The 24,598-nt window shown below is 36.5% G+C and overlaps 2 protein-coding genes across 3 annotated transcripts; one reads left to right on the top strand and one right to left on the bottom strand.

Annotated features, from left to right (window-relative positions):
• Nucleotides 1-6,776: 6,776 nt before the first annotated feature.
• Nucleotides 6,777-13,105, top strand: LOC107767884 (4-coumarate--CoA ligase 2-like). The gene is made up of 5 exons (XM_016586992.2): nt 6,777-7,953; nt 10,234-10,432; nt 11,583-11,796; nt 12,333-12,438; nt 12,759-13,105. Exons 1-5 carry the CDS (start codon nt 6,943-6,945, stop codon nt 12,876-12,878), a joined length of 1,650 nt encoding a protein of 549 aa, XP_016442478.1. The 5' UTR covers nt 6,777-6,942; the 3' UTR covers nt 12,879-13,105.
• Nucleotides 13,106-13,335: 230 nt separating this feature from the next.
• LOC107767885 (uncharacterized) lies at nt 13,336-23,051 on the bottom strand. 2 transcript variants are annotated; one of them, XM_075231222.1, is made up of 5 exons: nt 21,861-23,051; nt 21,625-21,761; nt 15,961-16,105; nt 14,000-14,360; nt 13,336-13,916 (listed from the first exon to the last, which is right to left on the bottom strand). In XM_075231222.1, the coding sequence occupies exons 1-4, from the start codon at nt 21,886-21,888 to the stop codon at nt 14,326-14,328; spliced, it is 345 nt and encodes a 114-aa protein (XP_075087323.1). In that variant the 5' UTR covers nt 21,889-23,051; the 3' UTR covers nt 13,336-13,916; nt 14,000-14,325. The 2 variants fall into 2 exon arrangements, with proteins under 2 accessions (XP_075087323.1, XP_016442479.1); XM_016586993.2 differs by lacking the exons at nt 13,336-13,916; nt 21,625-21,761; nt 21,861-23,051 and adding an exon at nt 16,191-16,925 and having other exon boundaries at nt 14,193-14,360.
• Between the last annotated feature and the right edge of the window lie 1,547 nt (nt 23,052-24,598).

The following is a 24,598-nucleotide window of genomic DNA, read 5'->3' as shown; positions in this document are numbered from 1 at the left end:
ATTCTTCAACTATCCTTTTGAGGGTCCAACAGTCCTCTGTATCATGTTCCACAGCTCCAGAGTGGTATTCACATCTAGCATCAGCTTGGTACGAGGGGGACTCGGGGTTTGGCCGGTTCGGGGCCACCGGCCGCAGCAGATCTAGCCTGATTAGCTTTTGAAACAAACTTGAATATGATTCACCAATAAGGGTGAATTGATTCCTTATGTAAGGATCTCTTGGGCGAGGATTGTATTGGGGAACATTTGGTTGGCAATTATATGGAGCTTGGTAGGGATGGGCATTTCTGGGAGGTGGAGCTCGATTTTGTGTATAATGTTGTGGCCGCGTGTAAGGTTGCGCGCTCATCACCGCATAGGGAGGCGGTGCCACGGCATAAATAAATCTTGATGGGGATAATAGTGTTGTGGGACCTTAGAAAGCATATATGATTGGTTGAATGACATGCGGGGCCCCCTCGAGCTTGAAGCCATCATGGCTCCCTCTTCTCTCCCGTTTTTGTTCATCAAAACCCCCCCGAACCATTCATAACGACCGCATGACTCAAGATTCAGCCCGTTTTTAAATCATTTTCGATCATCTCCCCAATTTGATATCCTCGGCGAACGGATTACCCATAGCGGACATCATGTTATGGAAGTAGTCCGCCTCTTGGGCCTGTGATAAGACCGTAACCATTTCTGTTTCGGCCATTTGAGGCTTTACCCTCGCGGCTTGCTCGCGCCATTTGACAGCATATTCAAGGGAAACTTTCCGTGGTTTTCTTTGTCAAACTAGACACTGAGTTCTTTTTTGGGATTTTTCACTCTTTGTTTTTCTCTGTTATTTTTGTCACTTTTTTTTTCACTCGATTGTTTTTTTCAAAATCATTCGATCGAACCTGATATGGGTTGCCTACGTATCATGTGGGATCATGAATCAGATCTTGCGTAGTTCAAAAAAAATCAGGAATGGAGTAAATAATCTAACTTTTTTTTACTTACTTTTTATAACACTCACACTATGAAAGCATTTAGAAAAAGAATATTAAATTTTTTTGCATTTCATTTTTTTTCTCTTTTGGAATTTTCGAAGGAAAGGCTTTTAAAGAGGAAAGAAAGCATTTTTGGATTTTTGGTTTTGAGTTTTTTTTTGAAATTTTCGAAATAAAGACTTCTAAAGAAGAAAAAAAATATTTTTGGATTTTTTATTTTTTATTTTTATTTTTTTAAATTTCTGGGCAAAAGACTTCTAAAAATGGTGAAAAATATTTTTTGGATTTTGATTTGATTTGTTTTTTTTTTTTTGAATGAAAGACTTCTACAAAGAAAAATATTTTTGGGTTTAAAAGTTTTCTTATCTTTTATTTTTTTTGAATTTTTCTAAGAAAAGACTCCTAAAGAACCGATGAGGTTTGCCTACGTATCTCACATCCGGTGAGAATCAGACCCGCGTAGTTCGGTCAATTTTGACACAACAAGAAAACATGACTTTTGTAAACATTGGCTTATTTTCTTTCTTTTTAAAAAAAAAATTGCCAGAGTTTCGGAATTTTTCAAATACCTACCTTTCTCTTCTTCTTTTTTTTGATTTTATTATTTTTTTTTTTCTTTCCCTATTCTAGAAACCGGTCAACATGCAAGCCGAAACAAATATATGCACAAGTAGCATGTAAAAATGCATCAGGATGGTCTTTTATATTAGGTACATCTATCCTAGACGGACACAACTTGTGTGTTGAGTCCCCAAAGTCAAATGCACGTGATGCAAACAAACGTACCTACTAGGGATCCGGCATGAGGTTATGTCATTCTAAGTTTAAATCCTGGGTGTATTGTTCTAGACCTGGCTTACCCGAGCGGACAACTCGAGCCGAAGTGGGGAAGCATACCGGGAATATAGAAGCTTCACCGGCTTTGCAACTTGTCTGATCCTCGTTCTCAAATTAGGGTATGACTCTAACAGAAAAGAATTCACGCGAAGCGCACGCTCCCCAGAAGATTTAGAAGACTCAGAGAGAATAAGGATTTTCGTAACAGTTTATATACAGTTCACGGCAATATCAAAGCGGTAAAGAGCAGCAATTAGCACATTAGGCTCAAACACGTAAAAAGAATCAGATAATAAACAAAAACTAAGTATAAAAGTCATCTAAGCTCGAATTCTGAACCCTGAACCAGAAGTTCTGGGTTCGTTTCCCCAGCAGAGTCGCTAGAGCTGTCACACCTCCTTTTTCCCGAGGGGGTAGGGGTAGGGGAGTTTTACCAATATAAGTGACATTATTCAAAATGGGATTATTTATTTCAGTTAAAGTCGCCACTTAGAATAATTTATGGTGTCCCAAGTCACCGGTTTATTTTAAATCCCAAATCGGGGAAATTTGACTCTATTTTTGTGGTCTGCGAACACAGAAGATTGGGTAAGAAATTCTGTTAACCAAGGAGAAGGTGTGAGGCACTCCCGAGTTCTGTGGTTTTAGCACGGTCGTTCAACTATTAATGATTGGCATAATTATCTGATTTAATACATGCTTAAAATCTATTGTGCATTTTTAATTTTTAACCGCTTTTAATTATTTATGAAACTTATTTGAACAAGTCGCGATGTCGCACACTCATTATTTTTGTACATATTGTGAATCACATCACGTGAAACGCACCCCCGATTTACAACATGCTTATTTTTATTATTATTCGAAGTCGAAGTCAAGTCGCGTGAAACACGCACTTGAGTTAGGGTTTACATATCGTGACTATGCTACGGGAACCGTACCCATAGTCACGATGATTTATTAATCGCGCCTAAAGCAAGCTACGAATGTTTATGAGTCTATCTTCCTAAACTAATTTGAAATTATTGTGAAAGCCATAGATTATGGAATTTATTTGTGGATGACATGTCTTAATTGCTAATGGATCATTTAGTACTTGATGACCAAAAGGCTCTTTCAATTCATCTTATAATCTATAGAATATACCCCAAGTGATAGTAATATATTAATTAATCCAATCGTTCTTATCATTAAAAAGTAATTCCTAAAGCCCAATCATTTTATGTGAATGTCCAACTCATATTTCAAGATATTAGTGTATGGCCCAATTAGAAAATAATTCATTTACCAATTAAGCTTTGAACCCATATTCTTAGCACTAACAATCATTCCAAAATAACGACACCGGTGAAGCAAAACTCACGTCTTAACACCAAAAGAATTAACGAAGGACTTCAAGACATGCTAATTAACTAAAACTAAAAACAGTAAGCAATTAGACTAAAATATCCTTAAAAAATAACAAGTGAAACAGTAAACCAATCGTAAATCAATCTTTAAGCAAAAAAAAAACATTCAAACTTATAGCAAACATAATATGAATTGGAATCCGAAAACTGGAGAACAAGAAATGGACCTTTCAATAGCTAAATATTATTCGGTACAACATGAACAAAGCTCTGATGGACTTTTGTACGAACTAACCGGAAACGGTATCGAGAACCTCGACGGAGCTTCTAACCTCGACTGAAACTCTTTTGTTTGTGTTTGGGTAAATTTTGGCTGGTGGTTCATGGAGGAAGATGAGGTGTTAGGTGTTAGTTTTTTGCTGGAATTTTAGGCTGGATTTTCGAAAGAAAGACGAAGAAAGAATGACACAAGTAGAAATTCCGTTATCCTAGAAGAAGAAAATAAATTTCTCCCAATTCCCTCCTCTCTATTTTTTTTTCTCCTTCACTCCTCTTTTTTTTCCTCACATTTCTTTTCTATTTATAGAAAAAAATTCGGAATTTTTAGATTTTTTATTTTTTTATTAAAAAGAATTTCCACTTCCCATTTTTCTTATTTTTTTAAAAAAATAATTCACCACTTTCCTTTACTTTTATTTTTTAATTTCTCACTTTTTTTACTTTTAATATATTTAAAATCACACTTTTTTTACTTTTCTTTTTTTATTTCCCAATTATTTTACTTTTCTTTTTAAAAATTTCCACTTACTTTTACTTTTATTAAAAAAAAATAAGATACCCGTACTTTTATTTTTTAATTCCAACTTTATTTTACTTTTTATTTTTTAAATTTTCACATTCTTTTACTTTTATTATTTTAATTTTCCACTTTCTTTTACTTTTTTTATTAAACAATTTCTACCTACTTTTACTTTTACTTTTTAATTTTATATTTCTACTTTTACTATTTTTTAATTCCCATCCGAATATTTGTTTTTTGAAAAAAAATAAATAAAATATTAATTAATTAACTAATTTTTATTTTTTTCGGTTTTTAATTCATTTTATTTAAATTAAAGATAAAAATAAAAATAATACTTATAGTAATAATTGACTTTTTAAATTATTATTAATGTTTACCCTAAAAAAAGTAACAAAGCTAAAATATATATATATTAAATTTCTGAAAATAGTTACATAGTAGAAGGTGATAAAAATTCAAATATAATCAAAAATTAGGTGCTCACATGAGTTCTTAACAGGCCAACACTCAGCCCCATACATCATGGTCGGTCTAACCACCGCTCTATAAAACTTACCTTTGAGTATCGGTGGCACTCTCTTGTCACACAAGACTCTAGATGCTAACCTCCACTTCATCCACCCCACTCCAATACGGTATGTGACATCCTCATCGATCTTCCCTACCCCTTGGATAACCGACCCAAGGTACTTGAAACTGCCTTTATTCGTGATGACCTGTGATTCAAGCCTCACATCCACGTCCACTTCCCTCGACTCAGCGCTGAACTTGCACTCCAGGTATTCCGTCTTTGTCCTGCTCATCTTGAAACTCTTAGACTCAAGAGCCTGTCTCCAGACCCCCAGCCTCTTATTAACACCGGCTCGTGACTCATCAATCAGAATTATGTCATCAGCGAATAGCATATACTATGGCACATCCCCTTGAATATGATGTGTTAACGCGTCCATCACTAGGGCAAATAAGAGCGGGCTGAGCGCAGAACCTTGGTGCAATCCCATAACAACCGAAAAATGCTCAGAGTCGCCTCCTACTGTCCTAACCCGAGTCTTAACCCAATCATACATGTCCTTAATCGCCCTAATGTAGGCAACCGGCACACCTTTAGCCTCCAGGCATCTCCAGAGTACTTCTCTAGGAACCTTGCCATATGCTTTCTCCAGATCAATAAACATCATGTGCAGATCCTTCTTCCTCTCCCTATATTGTTCTACCAGTCTCCTAATAAGGTGTATAACTTCCGTAGTAGAATGACCCGGCATGAACCCAAACTGGTTGTCGGATATAGACACCGACCTCCTCACCCTTGCTTCAACCACCCTCTCCCAAACTTTCATGGTATGGCTCAGTAATTTGATACCCTTATAGTTGTTACAACTCTGGATATCACCTTTGTTCTTATACAACGGAACCACCGTACTCCACCTCCACTCATCTGGCATCCTCTTCGTCTTAAAAATAACATTAAACAGCCCCGTCAGCCACTCCAAGCATGCTCTACCCACACACTTTCAAAATTCAACCGGAATTTCGTCTGGCTCGCTCGCTCTGCCTCTGCTCATCTTATGCATAGCTCCCACGACCTCCTCAACCTTGATGCGCCTGCAGTACCCAAAGTCACGGTGACTCTCGGGATGCTCCAGTTCATCTAGCACAATATCTCGATCCCCTTCTTCATTAAGAAGTTTATGAAAGTAAGTCTCCCATCTCCTCTTAATCTGGGCATCTTCCATCAATACTCTACTATCTTCGTCCTTGATGCATCTCACTTGGTCCAAATCCTGAGCCTTCCTCTCTCTCGTCTTGGCCAGCCGAAATAACTTCTTCTCCCCGCCTTTCTCCCCCAGTTCCTCGTACATACGACCATAAGCCGCAGTCTTAGCCTCCGTGACCGCGAGCTTAGCTTCCTTCCTAGCTACCTTATACCTCTCCATGCAGGCTCGCCTCTCTTCCTCACTTATGCTCCATACTAACTTCAGGTACGCCACCTTCTTCGCTTTCATTTTACCTTGAACCACTTCATTCCACCACCAGTCTCCTTTGTGCTCTCCAGAGACGCCCGCTGAATCCATAAGCTTAAAATCCTAGCTCCGTCTTTGACTACTTAACATGGTTAACATGGGAGTAGTTAAATAATAACAAAAAACTAAAGTTTTCCAAAATCATATTCATTCTATAACAAATTCCGATGCAAGTAATTTTTCTTAATTGTTACCAATAAAATATAGTATGAAGTTAATTGTTCAAAATATCTCATAACGTACGTGTTTGTGTGATAGAGTATGATCGATCCATATCATTCACAAGTCAAGGTAGGTGGAATTTGAAAATCCCACGTTGAAATTTATGAAATTTAAAATATATGTACACACACAATGCAAAGTAGTTTTACACTGATAATGTAGTTTAAATGGTTACAACAATTATTAAGTCATCTATCATCTTTTTAAGTTATCAATTTATGTTTAACATAGACAGTTACATATATCTAGTTAGTTCTTCATATAATACGTACTTAAATTATAAAATATTATTATATTATCAGTGTATAAAAATTAAATATTCATCCAAAAAAAGTTTTAAAAGAGTAGCATGATGCACAAAGCATCTCGCATTTACGCAGGCTCCGAGGAAGGGCCGCACCCCAAGGGTGTGATATAAACAACCTCCTCTAATGCAAGTATTAATGGCTGATTCTACCGTTCGAACTCGTAAACTATAGGTCACACGAAAATAACTTGATCATTATTGCAAAAAAATTCAGGGGTCATAATTCATAAAACCCATCAACTCCCTTCACCAACTCTCATCTGGTTTCACCATCAAATGCTCATATTTATACTCAACCTTTGAATATTTCATCTTTTGGGTACCTCAAAGTCTATACCCTTTTAACTCAATCCATTTCAGAACTATTTCTTCGGTATCTATTTTTTCTTCTTCTCTAATCTCAAGAATTAATTAAGTACGCAAGAAGCCGATGGAAATGGATACAAAGCAAGGAGACATAATTTTCAAATCAAAGCTCCCAGATATTTACATCCCTAATCATCTTCCTTTACATTCTTATTGCTTTGAAAACATTTCAGAATTCAGTTCTCGTCCTTGTTTGATCAATGGAGCCAATGATCAAATTTATACATATGCTGATGTTGAGCTCACTTCAAGAAAAGTAGCAGCTGGACTTAACAAGCTAGGAATCAAACAAAAGGACACTATAATGATCCTCTTGCCTAATTCTCCTGAATTTGTATTCACTTTCTTAGGCGCATCATATCTTGGAGCTATTTCAACTATGGCAAATCCTTTGATTACACAAGTAGAGGTAGTGAAACAAGCCAAGGCCTCAAATGTCAAGCTTATTGTTACACAAGCATGCAATTTGGACAAATTGAAAAGCTATGCATTTGAGCATGATGTGAAAGTCATTTGCATTGACTCGTCGCCAGAGGGCTGCTTACACTTCTCTGACTTGATTTTAAATCCTGGATTCGCTTCTGATAACGAACATGACCTTCCCGAGGTGGAAATCCAACCCGACGATGTACTGGCGTTGCCGTACTCGTCCGGGACCACGGGGCTACCAAAAGGGGTCATGTTGACACATAAGGGACTAGTCACTAGTGTGGCACAACAAGTTGATGGTGAAAATCCAACTTTGCATATTCATAGTGAGGATGTGATACTTTGTGTCTTGCCTTTGTTTCATATTTACTCTTTGGATTCTATTTTGCTTTGTGGATTAAGGGTTGGTGCAGCTATTTTGATTATGCAGAAATTTGATATTGTTCCATTCTTGGAGTTGATACAAAAGTACAAAGTGACTATTGCTCCTTTTGTACCACCTATTGTTTTGGCCATTGCTAAGAGTCCAATGGTTGATAATTTTGACCTTTCATCAGTAAGGATAGTCATGTGTGGGGCAGCTCCATTGGGAAAGGATCTTGAAGACGCAGTTCGAACAAAATTTCCTAATGCTAAACTTGGTCAGGTAAGATTATCATTACATGCTTATTCCATAAGATTAAGGGCCGTTTGGCCATAAGAATTTTTTTTATCTTTATTCGTAATCAGTGTTTCGCCATGAAATTTTCAAATTTCACTTGAAGTTAATTTAGAAATTTTTCAGAAATTTAAAAAACTCTAAAAAAAATATTTTTCAAAATTCACTTCGAATTACTCACATAGATTCAAAAACAGCTCCAAATTCAAATTGTATTCATGTCCAAACACAACTCTAATTTTCAAATATCATTTTCACTTTAATTTTTATTTTTATTTTTATTTTTACTTTTTTCCAGAATTTCAAAATTCTTATGTCCAAATGCCCACTAAGTTGGTGAAAAAAAACGAAATAATCTGTTACAACTTACAAGTGCAGTTTATTCCCATTATCTGTATATAAAACTGTATATTTCCTCCATTTTAATTTATGTGTTTTACTTTTTTTTTTTACTCTGTTCAGAATAAATGCCAACATTTCACATATATGTAGGTTTTTAAATTATACAACATTCTAATTTTATCTTTAATGGCACTCCTTCATAGGAATAACATACATGTTTAAAACCACAAGATTTAACAGTCAATTTTAATATAGTATACACTTTTAATTTAAGAACATAAGATTTAAAAAGCAGATAGAGTGGGTTGCTCTAGTGGTGAGCATCCTCCACTTCCAACTAAGAGGTTGTAAGTTCAAATCAACCCAAGAGCAAAGCAGAGAGTTTTTGGAGGAAGGGAGGGAGTCATATTCTAATTATTATTATTTTTCCATCGATATATGTCCTTAAATAGGAGTGTTATGTTGATTACCGTTTAACTTAGTCAAAGTAAGATCTTAATTCATACGCTTGCTGACTTTATTATTGTTGTTTTCACATTATCCAACACACTAGCTTACCCTAATTCAAAGTTGCTTTATATTTCCTCACTGTGGATTTAAAAAAAATAATAATAGAAAATCTGTTGTTAGGTAAACGTCTATTTCAAATGTTGGTGAAAAGGGGCTATCTTTATCATTTTTTTCTACTCCAAGAGAAAGCTTATCCTCCTTTTCCCCCTCAAGACTCAAGAGATGGGTTATCCACTAGAAATCAAAATGAACAACTGTCTTTTTCTTACAATTATTATAATTTTCTTAGAAGTGTATATAAAATGTTTTAACTTCTTTATTACATAAACAAAAGCTAATTGGATATTTTGTCAGCACATCTAAAGTAGCATGATATTGACTTCCGTCACCTGTTTTAACTTAAAGAATTGCTGGAAGGCGCTTGGTTAATTTCGGAGCACCAGAATTAATGCATTTATATTTTAATCTAAGTTTAACATTGATTTATTAATTTCATCAAACATAAAAAGTCACACATTTGATATAAAAAAAAAAGTAATTCGGTGCACTAAACTCCAGCTATGCGCACGGAAGTAACAAATTCATTAAAATATTATAAATCATTATTTTTAAAATCATAATAACCACAATTGAATAAAAATATGTAATAACTAATAAGCGTGTTATTATCTTCTGAACAAAAAAGTAACACTGACTGGCATAATTACGTGAAAATTTTAAAATTATATATAATATTATTTATTTGAAAAATACTTACTACTTTTAAGATATTATTTATCAATTTATAAATATTTAGTATGTTATTTAATATTTTTGATAAGTTAATCTGAACAAAGTTTATTTAACTATATAGTCCCTAGATAGAGACAAAGGCGGACCTATGTTCAACCTTAAGGGGTCACCGGACCCTGTAAACTTTGGCAGAAATCTTGTACATGTATGTGTATACCTTAAAAATGGTTAATTTAAATCACTTTGCACCTTGAAAGCTAAAAGCCTTTAGGGGGCACTGGTCGAGTAGAATATTGTGCCCCCCTCACGGTAAAATCATGGGTCCGCTTCTAGAAGTACACTGTAATTATATTTTGGGAAACAAACATGTCATGTAATTATTATACTGTGTAATTACCATGGTGTAATTACTACTCTAGTAATACACAACTAGGTAATTATACATAGCTTTCCAAATAGATCCTAATAAAAAGAGCAGTCCGGTGCACTAAACTCCCGTTATGCGCGGGGTCCAGGGAAGGGCCGGACCACAAGGGTCAATCGTACGCAGCCTTACCATGCATTTCTGCAAGAGGCTGTTTTCACGGCTCGAACCCGTAACCTCCTGCTCACATGGCAGCAACTTTACTAGTTACGTCAAGGCTCCTTTTCAAATACACCCTAATAGTGTCCATCAATATACAGGGTTATGGGATGACAGAGGCTGGTTCGGTGTTGGCAATGTGCTTGGCATTCGCAAAAGAACCATTTGAGATAAAATCAGGAGCATGTGGAACTGTTATACGAAATGCTGAGGTGAAAATCGTTGATCTAAACACTGGTAGTTCTCTACCTCGAAACAAATCTGGAGAGATTTGCATACGAGGTGACCAAATCATGAAAGGTTAGCTCCAAATGATATACTTTCTTTATCAGTTCTCTTTTTCATTTTCATGTAATTTCTTTTTATAGAATTAGTATAAATTTACACTAATCAAATCATGAAAGATTATTTACAACATTAGCTACGTACAAGTAGAACAACACTGATGATTGGAAAGAATATCTACACCATCAATGCATTGTAATCAGCCATAACATGTTGCTTATAAAACTAATTAGAACCCGTTTGACCATATAAAAAAAATCCTTTTTTTTGGTTTTGTTTCTTTAAAAATGTGTTTGTCCATGAAATACTGTAAGTTTTTGGATTTGAAAATAAGTTTTTCGAATTCAAAATTAAAAAAAAAAAAGATTTTCCCCGCTCACAAAGCTTCAATATTTTTTCAAGTGAAATGCATGTCCAAGCATAATTTCAAATTTCAAATATTATTTTTTCAATTTAAATTTAAATACTATTTTTTCTTCAAAAATTACAATTTTTATGTCCAAACGTCTGCTAAGCAACAATAACGAGTCATAGTTTAAATTAGATAGTGGTACCCTAGACTAAGGCCGTCGTACCTACTTTTCACAAACTAGAAACTTGTCGAGTCAAAGTTCAAAATTATTGACCAAAAATAGACATGCAATGCTGACACTTCCACCAACACTCATGTTCAATTATGGAACTCTTTTATATTTGGTCTAAAATTTTCACTTACCAAGTCTCAATACTTCCTATACTTGTTCTGGTCTCTTTATATAGTTTTGGATAATTTTTACCTAAAGAATTACTTTTTGCGATTAAGTTATGCCTCAGATCCATTTCTAGATATTAAAATGTGCATAAAGAGGTTTTAAGTATAAAAAGATGTCTATTCTTTTGGTATTGGACCAAAAGGGAAAAAAAAAAGATTATCAAATAAGGATGTTTATTCTTTTGCTTAAACTCAATATTTGTATTAAAAAATTCATTAAATATATAAAAATATTTAATTGTGAATCTAGTAATTAAAACGAGCTATGGTTCGATGATAAGATCAGAACACATAACCTTCAAAGGGGAAACCTTCAAATCTTGATTCCGCCTTTGAACAGAGGAAGTATTTCTTACCAAAAACATTAAAAATTCCTATTAAAAATTTCAAACTAGTAAAAGTTGTGTGTATTAGGTTACTTGAATGATCCTGAGGCAACTGCACAAACAATAGACAAAGAAGGATGGTTACATAGTGGTGATATTGGCTATATTGACGAAGACGACGAGCTTTTTATTGTGGATCGATTGAAGGAATTGATAAAATACAAAGGATTTCAAGTGGCTCCTGCTGAACTTGAAGCACTTCTCCTCAATCTTCCCAATATTTCTGATGCTGCTGTTGTCCCGTAAGTCTCATAGTCCTTTCTTATAATTAATCTGCGATAAATACAAGTGTACGCACATTTATTTGTAAATGCGAAGACCCAGCCCCCAAGCCATGTTCGCATTTGCGAGCAGGTCTTCGCAATTGCGAGATCACCTGCAAGTTCACACCACCAACCGCTAACTCCACAATGCATTGCACAGCCAAAGAAGTCACAACCCTCCGAGCACATTAGCCTACGCATTGCCGCCTTTTGTTCGAATTTATAGTATATTATACTCAATACTTACTGTAGTAACAGTAAAGTTGTCTCTGTGTGACTTATACGTCACAGATTCGAGCCGTGGAAGCAGCCACTAATACTTGCATTAGGATAGGCTGTCAACATCACACCCCTTGGGATGCGACCCTTCCCCGAACCCTACGTGAATGCTAAATATTTTGTGTATCGGGCTATTCTTTTTCTCAACACTCACTAACTTAAAAAAGAGAAATGCATAACATATTTAAGCCAGTGATTGTCCAAATTATGATTAATTTATTAACTATATTCGGCAGCATGAAAGATGAGCAAGCAGGAGAAGTTCCAGTGGCTTTTGTTGTTAGATCTAATGGTGGATCCACCATTACTGAGGATGAAATCAAGGATTTTATCTCAAAGCAGGTTAATTCTATTCTTTCTTCATTGAATTCTTTGGTTTTATCCAAAAAATGGTACGTACTAATTATTTCTCTTCTCTCAGAATGGCTTTAATTAATTGGAAAATAAAAATAAAATAAAATATGTTATTTCTTCATTAGTATATTCAAAAAATATCAAAAAATCAATGTCCAAATATACGAATAAAGAGATAGAGAAAAAGAGATAACCAGAATTAAACTCACACTTATTATATAGGAGACTCTCACGACTTGGACTACAAGTTATAGCATTCACTAGACTCTTTGAATTTGTTTTGCTGACTTCTCTTTTTTAATTTTCAGGTGATATTTTATAAGAGAATAAAGCGAGTATTTTTTGTGGATTCGGTTCCTAAATCTCCATCTGGCAAAATACTTCGAAAAGACTTGAGAGCCAGACTAGCCGATGGGCTTCCAAATTAAAATCTTGGGCTTTGGACCCAATTAGGGCATTTACTAAATCAGGCCCACTATTTCTTACTCGGCATGTTATTTCAACCTCTTCGGTATGCTTTATTTGCGAGGGAGAAATGTCTGCAAATACGTTTCCTTTTCCTATATTTTGAAGATGGTTATGTAGTATTAAAAGTTACATCATGTATAGTTAGCTGCACTCGCAAATTATATAAATATTGCTGTTACTTTGGCTATACTCGCATGGTCATCATCTGGGGCGGATCGAGCTCTTTAACAACGGGTTTATTACTCAGTACTTTCGACGTAGAGTATAATTTTATAGGTAAATATTCACTAAAATTATACTAAATGATAAATATGAACTTATAACTTAACAATATAATGAGTTCAATATTAAGAACCTCAAAGATTGAATTCATAGAATTTAAATTCTGGAACCGCCTCTGGTCATCATTGGCATATATTTTTGTGGAAAAATATGTATTGCATAGTTAATTAACAGTCACTTAAAGCGTCTTAATCTTCAATTGCCAATAGGCCAAAAAGGATCAGAAAAGAGAGAACCCTTTCCTGCATAATTTTCACAGTTCATCTCCTTGAAGTGAATTTAAAACAAAACGAACAAGTTTCAGTGGGGAGCCACCAGTTACTTAAAACTTCAGAAACTCCAAATACTTCTTTGAGTCCACTCTAAGTACTGTAGATACATTATAGCACAAACAAGCATCAGTCGGAGCAGAAACCTTCAGTCTCATTATCCTCATAAACAACTACCACTTGAAAGGGGAAGTAATAATCTGGCTGCAGACATTGGGAGCAGTATGTGTTATTTAATGAGTCAGCATTCCTCTATGCAGCCCGGTGCACTAAGCTCCCGCTATGCGCGGGGTCCGGAAAAAGCTGGACCGCAAGGGTATATTGTATGCAGCCTTACCCTGTATTTCTACAAGAGGTTGTTTTCACAGCTCGAACGAGTGACCTCACATGACAGCAACTTTACCAGTTACGCCAAGACTCCCCTTCTCCGCATTCCTCTGCGCATTTCTAAAATGACAGTCAGGTGTGTCAGGGGAAAAGATTTTTTTTTCCCAAATGTCAGGGGAAAGGCCCTCGACAAGTTTACATACCACTGACGACAGTAGACAGCTGATATAGTAGTTGTACAAAAACCTATTGGATGATCACCACAGCATTCCTAAAGATAGCTTGCCCATGTAGTTCTTGTTGGATTGAGTTGCGTTTTCTTTCATCGAGTGAAAAATCCAACATTTTCTCCCATGTACCACTACCAGAATAACAACTAAAACATGGGGCGAGAACCATTCGTTCAAGTACCATTGCACTTCTCAGAATATAAACAGCAAATTCAATCTCTGCTTCGGATCCATGAAATCCACCGAATGTCACTTCTTTCAGCTTAGTGTGACATGTAGGAGATAAAGGAGGCCTTATGTCACTTCCTCTTTCTCCCCTTGTTGTCCTCGATTGCTGAGATCACAACGAGAATGAGATCAGTGTATTGCTAATTGAATATAACTATGATTTATGTAGTTAAGCAAGCTGCAATGTGAGCATTTGACTGAACCAAGACTACTTGCTAAAGCAGCACATTAATTGGACAGTGAGGAATATGCTAAGTAGTTCATTATGCTGTTGATCACAAAAATAGTTTCATGGAAATCAACTATAGTAAGTGTTTCATTCAGTTACGAGTCCAGTTAGACTTTTTCTAGCACACAGCAAGGCGTAACATCTGCTAGTTATAATGAACGAATGATAACATATAGTTCTCTAATGTATGCAAGACCTTGAAGATTTGTACTTTGCCAACTAAACTTATGTGGCACGTCGTTATCAAATATCAGCATTAACAAGGTTTTCAATGCAAATCAGTCAATTCCCAGAATATTACAAAAAATATACTAGTAGAAAAAAATTAATTCAAGATATTTTTTGTTGAGAAGATAAAGTGAGAAGATAAAGTAATTTTATAGATAAAGTAGCATAAAGGTGTGCTATTACAACTGTAAATATCTTCAGAAACAAAACAGACAAATATGCCCCTTCTAATCATGTAGGGTTTCTAACATCTATTACACTTAGTCAACTATCCACACTCAAAGTGAAGGAACCTTTTTCTGCAACTAATCATAAATGTTGGTAAACCATTTTTATTATTCTTCAGAGAAACTTTAACCTGCCGAGGCAATGAACGATATAGCTGAGATCGTTCAGAGCAGTCCAATAAGAACAATTCTAGTATGCAATTCTCAATACAGTGATAATTCCTGGCAAAAGTGTCTCAACATTGTTTCCTGTTGTTCTGGTCAAGGGAAACATAAGTTGCAGTTTCTTCTTTGCTATGCTATTTTAATGATACAGGAAACCACATTCTGTAATGTTAAAATCTGTTGTTAAACCGTAGGTGCACAATAACATCATAATAGCAAATGGTGCCCATCCAAAATTAATTAGTTTGTATTTGAATAGCTTTAGAATTAAAAATCTTTCGGTAATCAATTCCTTTTTATAGTGTTAACAGATTTAAGGATATTTTGGTCCTTTTAACAGAATAAGCATTTATTTTATCAAACACATTAACAACTAATTTTCACCTTCAACACTTTTATCCAAACACGTAACTGTTTAATTACAAAATCACCTCCAACACTTAAAAAGTGTTATTCAGCACTTGGTGCTTAAATGCTATTTAAATTTAGCTAACCCAGACAGGCTCATAATCTCCCCGGCAGAAAAACAAAGGATTTCTTTGATAATAGACCAAATTATTATTTAGGGTAAATTTTTTAATTAGTTCCCAGACTTGCTAGGTAGTGAAGGGTGTTTTGTCTCACGCGGCAACGGACAACCTAAGCACACCAATAGATGAGGGTTATTGGTAATAATACAACTTTTCCCAGTATAAATTGTTTTTGACAGAAAATGCATGATTACACATAAAACACAAGGAGAATTACCAGTAAATCATGCATCCCCCATGCAGAAGTCAACAGCATATAAGATCAAGCAAACAATATCCAGAATATCCAAAAAGTAAAAGAAAAAAAGATGAATATAGATAACTCACCACTAAATCCAAATGCCGAAGAAGAGGACAAGCGCCTAAGAGAGAGGGAAATTTTGACTATGTCAAAGTCATACGTGAACACAAGTACCAAGGTTAGCTCCCTAAGGTTTCTGAACATTTGTGTCTCGGTTGGGAAGTATTTTATCTGAAATAAAGAATGCTTTAATTGATCAGGATCTTCAAAAAACAAAGACCAAAGGAATTTGAGAAGACAAGACATCATCAGATACCTGAGAATAACCCACTTTGACTGTTAAAGATTTAACTTGAGCAGGTAAATCTCTTGCAAAATCACCAAATATGTATGGCATTGCAGCGGCTCCGTTAAAATTAATTATTACAATTTCCAACATGGGAACAAAAGAAAAATAAAATCTTACTTTGCTAAAAAGAATACACTCAAATCGACGAAGATTTTTAGCTCGAAGATCAATCTCTTCCAATCCGCCACAAGCTAAGAAAAAAACGGATGTCACTGTGCCAGAGATGCATAGCTTATAAGGGAGTTTGCTACATGCTAGCTCTAACCGGTTAAGATTCAAACAAGAGGAAAAAACACTCTCAAGTTGTCCGCTTGCTAACAGAACACTGTCCAAAGTAAGGGTCCTAAGGGAATTAAGACGGACTCCGGAACTTGGTTGGATAATGCAATGGTATAAATACAGGTGTTTCAATGAGGATGCCTGAGAGAGAAGCTCAAGAGAAAATTTAAACAATTTGTTGGGGTTGCGTATGGGGTTGGAGTTGTAGATGGGGTGATCACTGCCACAATCAAATGAAAGACGTAGTCTTTCAACACCTAATCTTGAAATAGAATGCATCCATTGGTCAAATTCCCTAAAAAAATTCTCCCACAACAAAAGGTTATCTCAACATTAGTCACTTTACGATCCGAATAAAGCTATAATAACTGTTCTTTCAAGAGTTTTTGCTGATCGTAAGGGCAATAACTGTGATCGAAAGGGTCAATCCCAAACCTGCCAAGGGGTTCGAATTCTAATGTAGGCATAGAGGTTGTTAGTTTACAGATATGTATAGTGTAGTCTTGTCCCACATTGGAAGAGGAGTAATATCTCCTTATAGTGTATAGCTATAAATAGGGACCTCTTGTATTGTATTTATCATCAAATATCAATAACATATTTTCTCCCATGCCTTCTCACATGGTATCAGAGCATTAGTGAGAAAAGATCGTTGTGCGTCATTCCAGCGTTAACCGGGAAGAAAGAACTTAGTCATCGTGCAATTTTTCCGGTGACCTAAGGCTTGTCTAAGTGAAAGTCACTTTCTGTCGGTGTTGTACTAAAACCAACACCACCACGAGGTAGATCACTCTCCGACGACCAACCCCTGAAATTTTATCCGGCAGAAAAGCCGCCACGCTCCTCCACGCGCCGGCAACAACAACTTTTCCGGCGAGGGTTCCGGCCACTTTCCGGCCATTTTTTCGCGAAGCTTCTTCAGGACAGCTTGCTCGCAAAGGAATTCCGAGTCTATCCATCCTGGTTACGACAAATTTCGACAACTTTGAAATTTTCCGGCGAGCTACAGTATTTCCTGCTGTAAACAGTGTTTTTCAAGCTATCTCTTCAGTTTTCTCACAGGAGTTACTTATTTCCACTATTTCAAGTTAACCATACTACTACAAATTGTAGCGACATGGGAACCAATGCTTTGAATAGTCGGATGGTTTCTTTAGCAGATTATATTGAGTTCCTTCAATATAAAGCATGTAAGCAGACATCTTCTGAGATAGCTTCTGTTGTTCAAACAGGTAATAGCGTGACTTGTTTCTCCCAATCTTCATCCTCTGAGTCTTGGGTCATTGATTCAGGTGCATCAGATCATATTTCTGGTAACAAATCTCTTTTCACTACTATTTCATATTCTCAATCTCTTCCAAAAGTCACAATGGCCAATGGGTCTCAAACCATGGCAACTGCAATAGGTCAAGCAAGCCCACTTCCTTCCTTACCTTTAGATTCAGTCCTTTATGTTCCCAATAGTCCTTTTAATCTCATAGCTATTAGTCGCTTAGCCAAATCACTTAAATGCGCTGTTTTATTTCTTGATGACCATGTTTTTATACAGGAACGCAGTACAGGGCGGATCATTGGTACCGGGCGTGAATCAAACGAACTTTATTACCTTATCCTTGCTAAATCACATGGACTCACATCTTGTCTTCCTTCTACAACTTGTCATGTTACTGATTCACCAGATTTATTACATAAACGGTTGGGACATCCCAATTTGTCAAAACTTCAGAAAATGGTATCTGGTTTATCTCACTTGTCAGCTCTAGAGTGTGAGTCATGTCAGCTCGGTAAGCATACATGCTCCCATTTCCCTCGGCGTCTTGATAATCGAGCAGAGTCACATTTTACTTTAGTCCATTCAGATGTTTTGGGTCCTAGTCGGGTCAGTTCCACCTTGGGATTCCGCTACTTTGTCAGTTTCATTGATGATTATTCCAGGTGCACTTGGATATTTTTGATAAAAAATTGATCTGAGTTGTTTTCCATTTTCCAGACCTTCCACGCTGAAATTCAAAATCAATTTGGGGTTTCGATTCGCACATTTCGTAGTGATAATGCCCGAGAGTATTTGTCTTCCCCATTTCAGCAGTTTATGAAATCTCATGGGATTATTCATCAAACATCTTGTCCATACACATCTCAACAAAAATGGGGTAGCTGAAAGAATGAATAGACATTTGGGGGGATGCAGTTCTTACATCTTGCTATCTTATTAATCGCATGCCATCTTCAGCTATCCAGAACCAAGTTCCATTCTCTGTCATGTTTCCCAACTTACCTTTGTTCTCTCTTCCACCCCGTATCTTTGGAAGCACTTGTTTTGTCCATAACCTTACTCCAGGAATAGATAAGTTAGCTCCCCGTGCTCTTAAGTGCGTATTTCTGGGTTTCTCGAGAACACAAAAAGGGTATCGATGCTACTCTCCTGACCTCCAGCGGTACCTTATGTCCGCTGATGTTACCTTCTTTGAAACCCAATAATACTTCACAGGTTCAGGTCATCACTTAGATATTTCTGAGATACTACCGGTTTCATCTTTTGGAGATTCAGTCACTCTGGCTCCACCACCTACAGCTCCAGTTGTAGCTCCACCACTTATAGCTCTGGTTCCACCACCTACAACTCCGGTTGTAGCTCCACCACCTATAGCTCCAGTTCCTCCGCATAATCCAGTTCAATCTTCTGCAGCTCCACCACTCTTAACTTATCATCGTCGTCCACATCCAGCATCAGGCCAAGGTGATTCACGCCCCGCATCAGATTCTGCACCTACTGCGAACTTGTCTCCTCTTAGTCAACCAATTGCACTCCGCAAAGGTGTACGATCCACACTTAATCCTAATCCACACTATGTCGGTTTAAGTTATCATCATCTGTCATCACCTCATTATGCTTTTATATCTTCTTTGTCCATTGTTTCTATCCCTAAGTCTACAGGCACCTACTGCGAACTTGTCTCCTCTTAGTCAACCAATTGCACTCCGCAAAGGTGTACGATCCACACTTAATCCTAATCCACACTATGTCGGTTTAAGTTATCATCGTCTGTCATCACCTCATTATGCTTTTATATCTTCTTTGTCCATTGTTTCTATCCCTAAGTCTACAGGTGAGGCACTATCTCATCCAGGATGGCGACATGCTATGATTGACGAGATGTCTGCTTTACATGCGAGTGGCACTTGGGAGCTTGTTTCTCTTCCTGCAGGTAAGTCTATTGTTGGTTGTCGTTGGGTTTATGCAGTCAAAGTCGGCCCGGATGGCCAGGTTGATCGGCTTAAGGCTCGTCTTGTTGCAAAAGGATATACTCAGATTTTTGGGCTTGATTATAGTGATATTTTCTCTCCCGTGGCTAAAGTAGCATATGTTCGTCTCTTTTTGTCCATGGCTGATGTACGTCATTGGCCTCTTTATCAGTTAGACATTAAGAATGTTTTTCTCTACGGTGATCTTGAGGAAGAAGTTTATATGGAGCAACCACCTGATTTTGTTGCTCAGGGGGAGTTTAATGGTTGTGTGCAGATTGCGCAGGTCACTATATGGTTTGAAACAGTCCCCTCGAGCTTGGTTTGGTAAGTTCAGCACAATTATTCAGGAGTTCGGCATGACTCGTAGTGAGGCTGATCACTCTGTGCTTTATCGGCATTCTGCTCCTAATCTGTGTATTTATCTAGTGGTTTATGTTGATGATATTGTTATTAATGGTAACGATCAGGTTGGTATTACTAATCTGAAGCAATATCTCTTTCAGCACTTCCATACTAAGGATCTGGGCAGATTGAAGTATTTTCTAGGTATTGAGGTCGCTCAGTCTAGCTCAGGTATTATTATTTCACAGCGGAAGTATGCCTTATACATTCTTGAGGAGATGGGAATAAAGGGTTGCAGACCTATTGACTCTCTTATGGATCTGAATGCTAAGCTTCTGCCTGGACAGGGGGAGCCTCTTAGAGACCCTACGAGATATAGGAGGTTGGTTGGCAAATTGAATTACCTCACAGTGACTAGACCTGACATTTCTTTTCCGGTGAGTGTTGTAAGTCAGTTTATGGATTCTCCTTGTGATAGTCACTGGGATGCAGTTGTTCCATTTTTCGGTATATAAAGTCAGCTCCAGGCAAAGGATTACTATTCGAGGATCGAGGCCACGAGCAGATTGTTGGGTACACAGATACTGATTGGGTAGGATCACCTTTTCATAGACGTTCTACGTCTGGATATTGTGTTCTAGTAGGAGGTAATTTGGTCTCGTGGAAGAGCAAGAAACAGAATGTAGTTGCTCGATCTAGCGCCGAAGCCGAATATCGGGCCATGGCTATGGCAACGTGTGAGTTAGTTTGGGTCAATCAGTTGCTCAAGGAGTTAAAGTTCGGAGAAATCAGCAAGATGGAACTAGTGTGTGATAACGAAGTTGCTTTTCATATTGCGTCAAATCTGGTGTTCCATGAGAGGACTAAACACATTGAGATCGACTGTCACTTTGTCAGAGAAAAAATACTTTCAGGAGATATTGTTACAAAGTTTGTAAAGTCGAATGAACAATTAGCAGATATTTTCACTAAGTCTCTTACTGGTTCTCGTATTAGTTACATGTGTAACAAGCTCGGTACATATGATGTGTATGCACCGGCTTGAGGGGGAGTGTTAGTTTACAGATATGTATAGTGTAGTCTTGTCCCACATTGGAAGAGGAGTAATATCTCCTTGTAGTGTATAGCTATAAATAGGGACCTCTTGTATTGTATTTATCATCCAATATCAATAACATATTTTCTCTCGTGCCTTCTCACAGAGGCAAAGAGATATTTCCACCTTCTAGATAAAATGCTCATCCTAGCTGCATCTATTACTGTCAAATGTGGGAGAATGGAAATCAAAACATCATCTGGTAGCTGACCGAAGTAATCCTCCTTTGCACCATGAATCTAATTGCATTACAAGTTCCAGCAAGAATCTTTAAGGAGAAATTTTATATAAGTCATGTTATTCCAGAAAAAAGAACTAATAAACTAAATTCAAAGTTTTTTTTTCCTTTCTGGAGATTCAAAGATTACTATGACTATTTTTTAAAATCTTGCCAATTTGTTTCCATAAGACACCATCAAAATCAGATTTTGCACGTACCTCTGCCAAAGAAAGGGGCACCAAATACTTTTTGATTAAGCGACGAACTTTACTTCTCGGTCTTTTACCCAAAAACCCATAATAATTCATCCAAAGAGCAATTCCGTCCAATGTAAGCAACAACAAGATTATCCATCCTAACAACAGGAAAAGGGAAAAAATTGCATTAAACACAAAAAGGAATGAACTTTCATTATCGCAAATTCAACAACATGTTAAAGGAAGAGAATGTTTACCCGGAATATCTCTATCAGCATGCACCATATCTGTAGAATTTTGTAACCAGCAAATAATATATATGTATATGTATATGTAGATGTATTATATATAATTAATGCATGTGTGTATACTATGTACCTCTGCTGCTAAAATATAAGAGAGAAAGCACTCCAGCTTACTTGGGGCAGAAGACAAGGGTAAGGGAACTAATGATTTACTGTTGCTTGGCTTATATTGTACCTTGCACATTTTATGCTGTTTGTTCCCCTTTTTTTATTAAAAAAAAAATAGTACGGCTCTTTGTCTTTTGAATCCATCTTCCCGTTTTAATATAACTCGGGATATTCTAGTTTTACTATTTTGGCCTTATGCATCTTAGGGTACGATCAGTAAATAAAAGTAGAGTTGGTCTCTGCTCAAGTAGTTACTCAAGAACAACAGCAAACAGTATCTTCAAAGGAAAGTTAGGCTTTTTCTGTAGAATTTTTGATAGATCACCTTTAGTTCAGTCTTTGCAAATTACAAAGTACATACTGAGCATAAACTGGTAAACCACTTCTCTAATGAATTAAATACGCAACGGCAGTTTGATAAAATTCAGGCACCGACTTTCCCATGGAATGATACTTCCTTAACTTCCCAGACAACAAAAAGAGCAGTAGACACAAAGCCAAATACTTATCGATCAAGTAACATGTCTTTTTCTCATGCTATTCAATTAAAATTAAATCACTTTATCGACTTGAATGCCCAAAATGGAAAGTTAAAACTTCATGTAATAAATATGGTATGCTCAAGAATTTGAAAGCATTAAAGAAGATTGTTGTCATGAAACAATTACTTGCAAGCAAAGAGCAGTGCCGCAAAACTGGAAATTTTCCTCTTCAGAAAGGGAAGATTAACACGAATAATTAAAATAGAAACTCGTAAATATTTTCATGGCCATGGTTGTCCGTTCCTGAATGGAATGGACACTTCTAAAGTGGTTGTGTTCTTGTTGGAGACTGACCCAATCACTCGTTTGACCCTCATCAGACTTGTGTCAAACTCACCTCACTTATTAAGTTTCAAAGAAAATGTGGACAGGATGAGCAGGAGTCAAGTGTCACTTATTAGGTTTCAAAGAAACATGATCTGTATCAATCACTGTTAATAGATAATGATGCATACATTTAAATGTTCAAGGTTATTGTCTCCTTTTCTTTTTCGTTGGAATAGTTCACATATACATAACTAATAAAATCATCTGTTTATAACCCCCCACCCCACCCCAAAAAAAAAAAGGAAAAGGGTCTTACCTCATGCAAGTCTGCTTTATTGTTGGCTTGGGTAATGCTTCTTTTCCTCAGTGGAGAGAAAATAGGAAAAATGATAGTTCTCCGATTTCCATCTGTCGTGTATTATCGCTTATGTCCTCTTTAATAACGAGATGGATGGGTTCCACTAACACTTGTTCAAATATTACTCCTTCCAAATACGTTTTCTCAGGCTTTTTTCCCTAATCCCTTTCGGATTGTGGACGATAAATACTTCGTCTCAACTGTTGATCTCTACATTCACCTATATACTTTTGACTAGATTCAAGAATCAACCCAATACCAACAAGATACGCTACGACTAAGCTAAAAAGGGTGATAGCCAAGTGCAAGCTTTATCAAAAATTCCTGTCTGACGAGCAATCTCTATAAATCAAGAAGCAAGCAATTAAGTTGCACAAAGCTATTGGTTCTTATGGATTATGTTTTCTTGCTCGTTAGTGCTATATTCATCACTATAAATCATCCAAGTTCTTGCTACATTGTTTCCTACTTTCACAGTAAAGTGAGTATGTTGGATAAGAACTTGTTTGAGTCCATGAGGTAAAAGATAGACAGAGTACCTTAAAAGAATAAGATAAGATCTGGAAGTACTCTTACTGTGTCGAACCTAATACTTGGATAGAGAGCCAAAAGAACTAATGGTTTCGAGTGCGTAACTGACTCAGTCTTTCTCACTCTAAGAACAAAAACACTGACTGGAAATGTCTACTTGCTTCTATTTCCAATTGCTTCCTCCCCCAACTCCACCCTCCAAATTTGAAATCACAAGCTTTTTTCTGTTTCTAGATTGGTTCATCAAAAAAAGGATAACTAGACATAAAACGAAAAGTTCTTGAGCTTGAAACTGATTCAACAAGCAACGCACATTGGAAGATCTTCAAGAATGATCAAGCTTCAAGGTCTAGATAAAAGGATTTTTCCCAGGGATTTGTCCAGTGGTAAGAGGGTAAAGTGTGATGTGTGGGTTAGGCAAACATCACGGTTTTGGATCCTGCCACAAACAAAAGCCTATGTTCAAGTGAAAAAGGGTAGAGGTGTGGGCCTATTATTCACCAAACTTTGAACAGTGCGCCAAGTAAGTTTGAAATTAGTCGGATCAAACTTTATCGGCATCCACTGTAGTCTAGCTTCGTTCACTACAAGATTGCTGCATTTGTGTATACTTTTTCTCAATGTATACTTCAGCATCTTTTGCCTAAATACTCAATGATTTTAGGTAATCTTAGATATTTATCAAGAACATGCAGAATATCTTAAAGTATATGGAAGAAACTTTTAATAACCAAAATACTTTATTAGGATCAGTACTGGGTTAAAACAGTCGTGGATCATGTTTCTTACTTATATAAAATGCCAAATGGCATGTGAAGTTAGAGCCTCACAGATCAGCAAAGATATTGATTTATGTTGTCTTATTCTGATGTTTAGTTGGATAA

Source organism: Nicotiana tabacum, chromosome 15, assembly GCF_000715075.1.
Source record: "Nicotiana tabacum cultivar K326 chromosome 15, ASM71507v2, whole genome shotgun sequence".
Lineage (NCBI taxonomy): Eukaryota > Viridiplantae > Streptophyta > Magnoliopsida > Solanales > Solanaceae > Nicotiana > Nicotiana tabacum.
The sequence above is the reverse complement of the archived record's forward strand: the minus strand, read 5'-3'. Positions and strand labels throughout refer to the sequence as shown.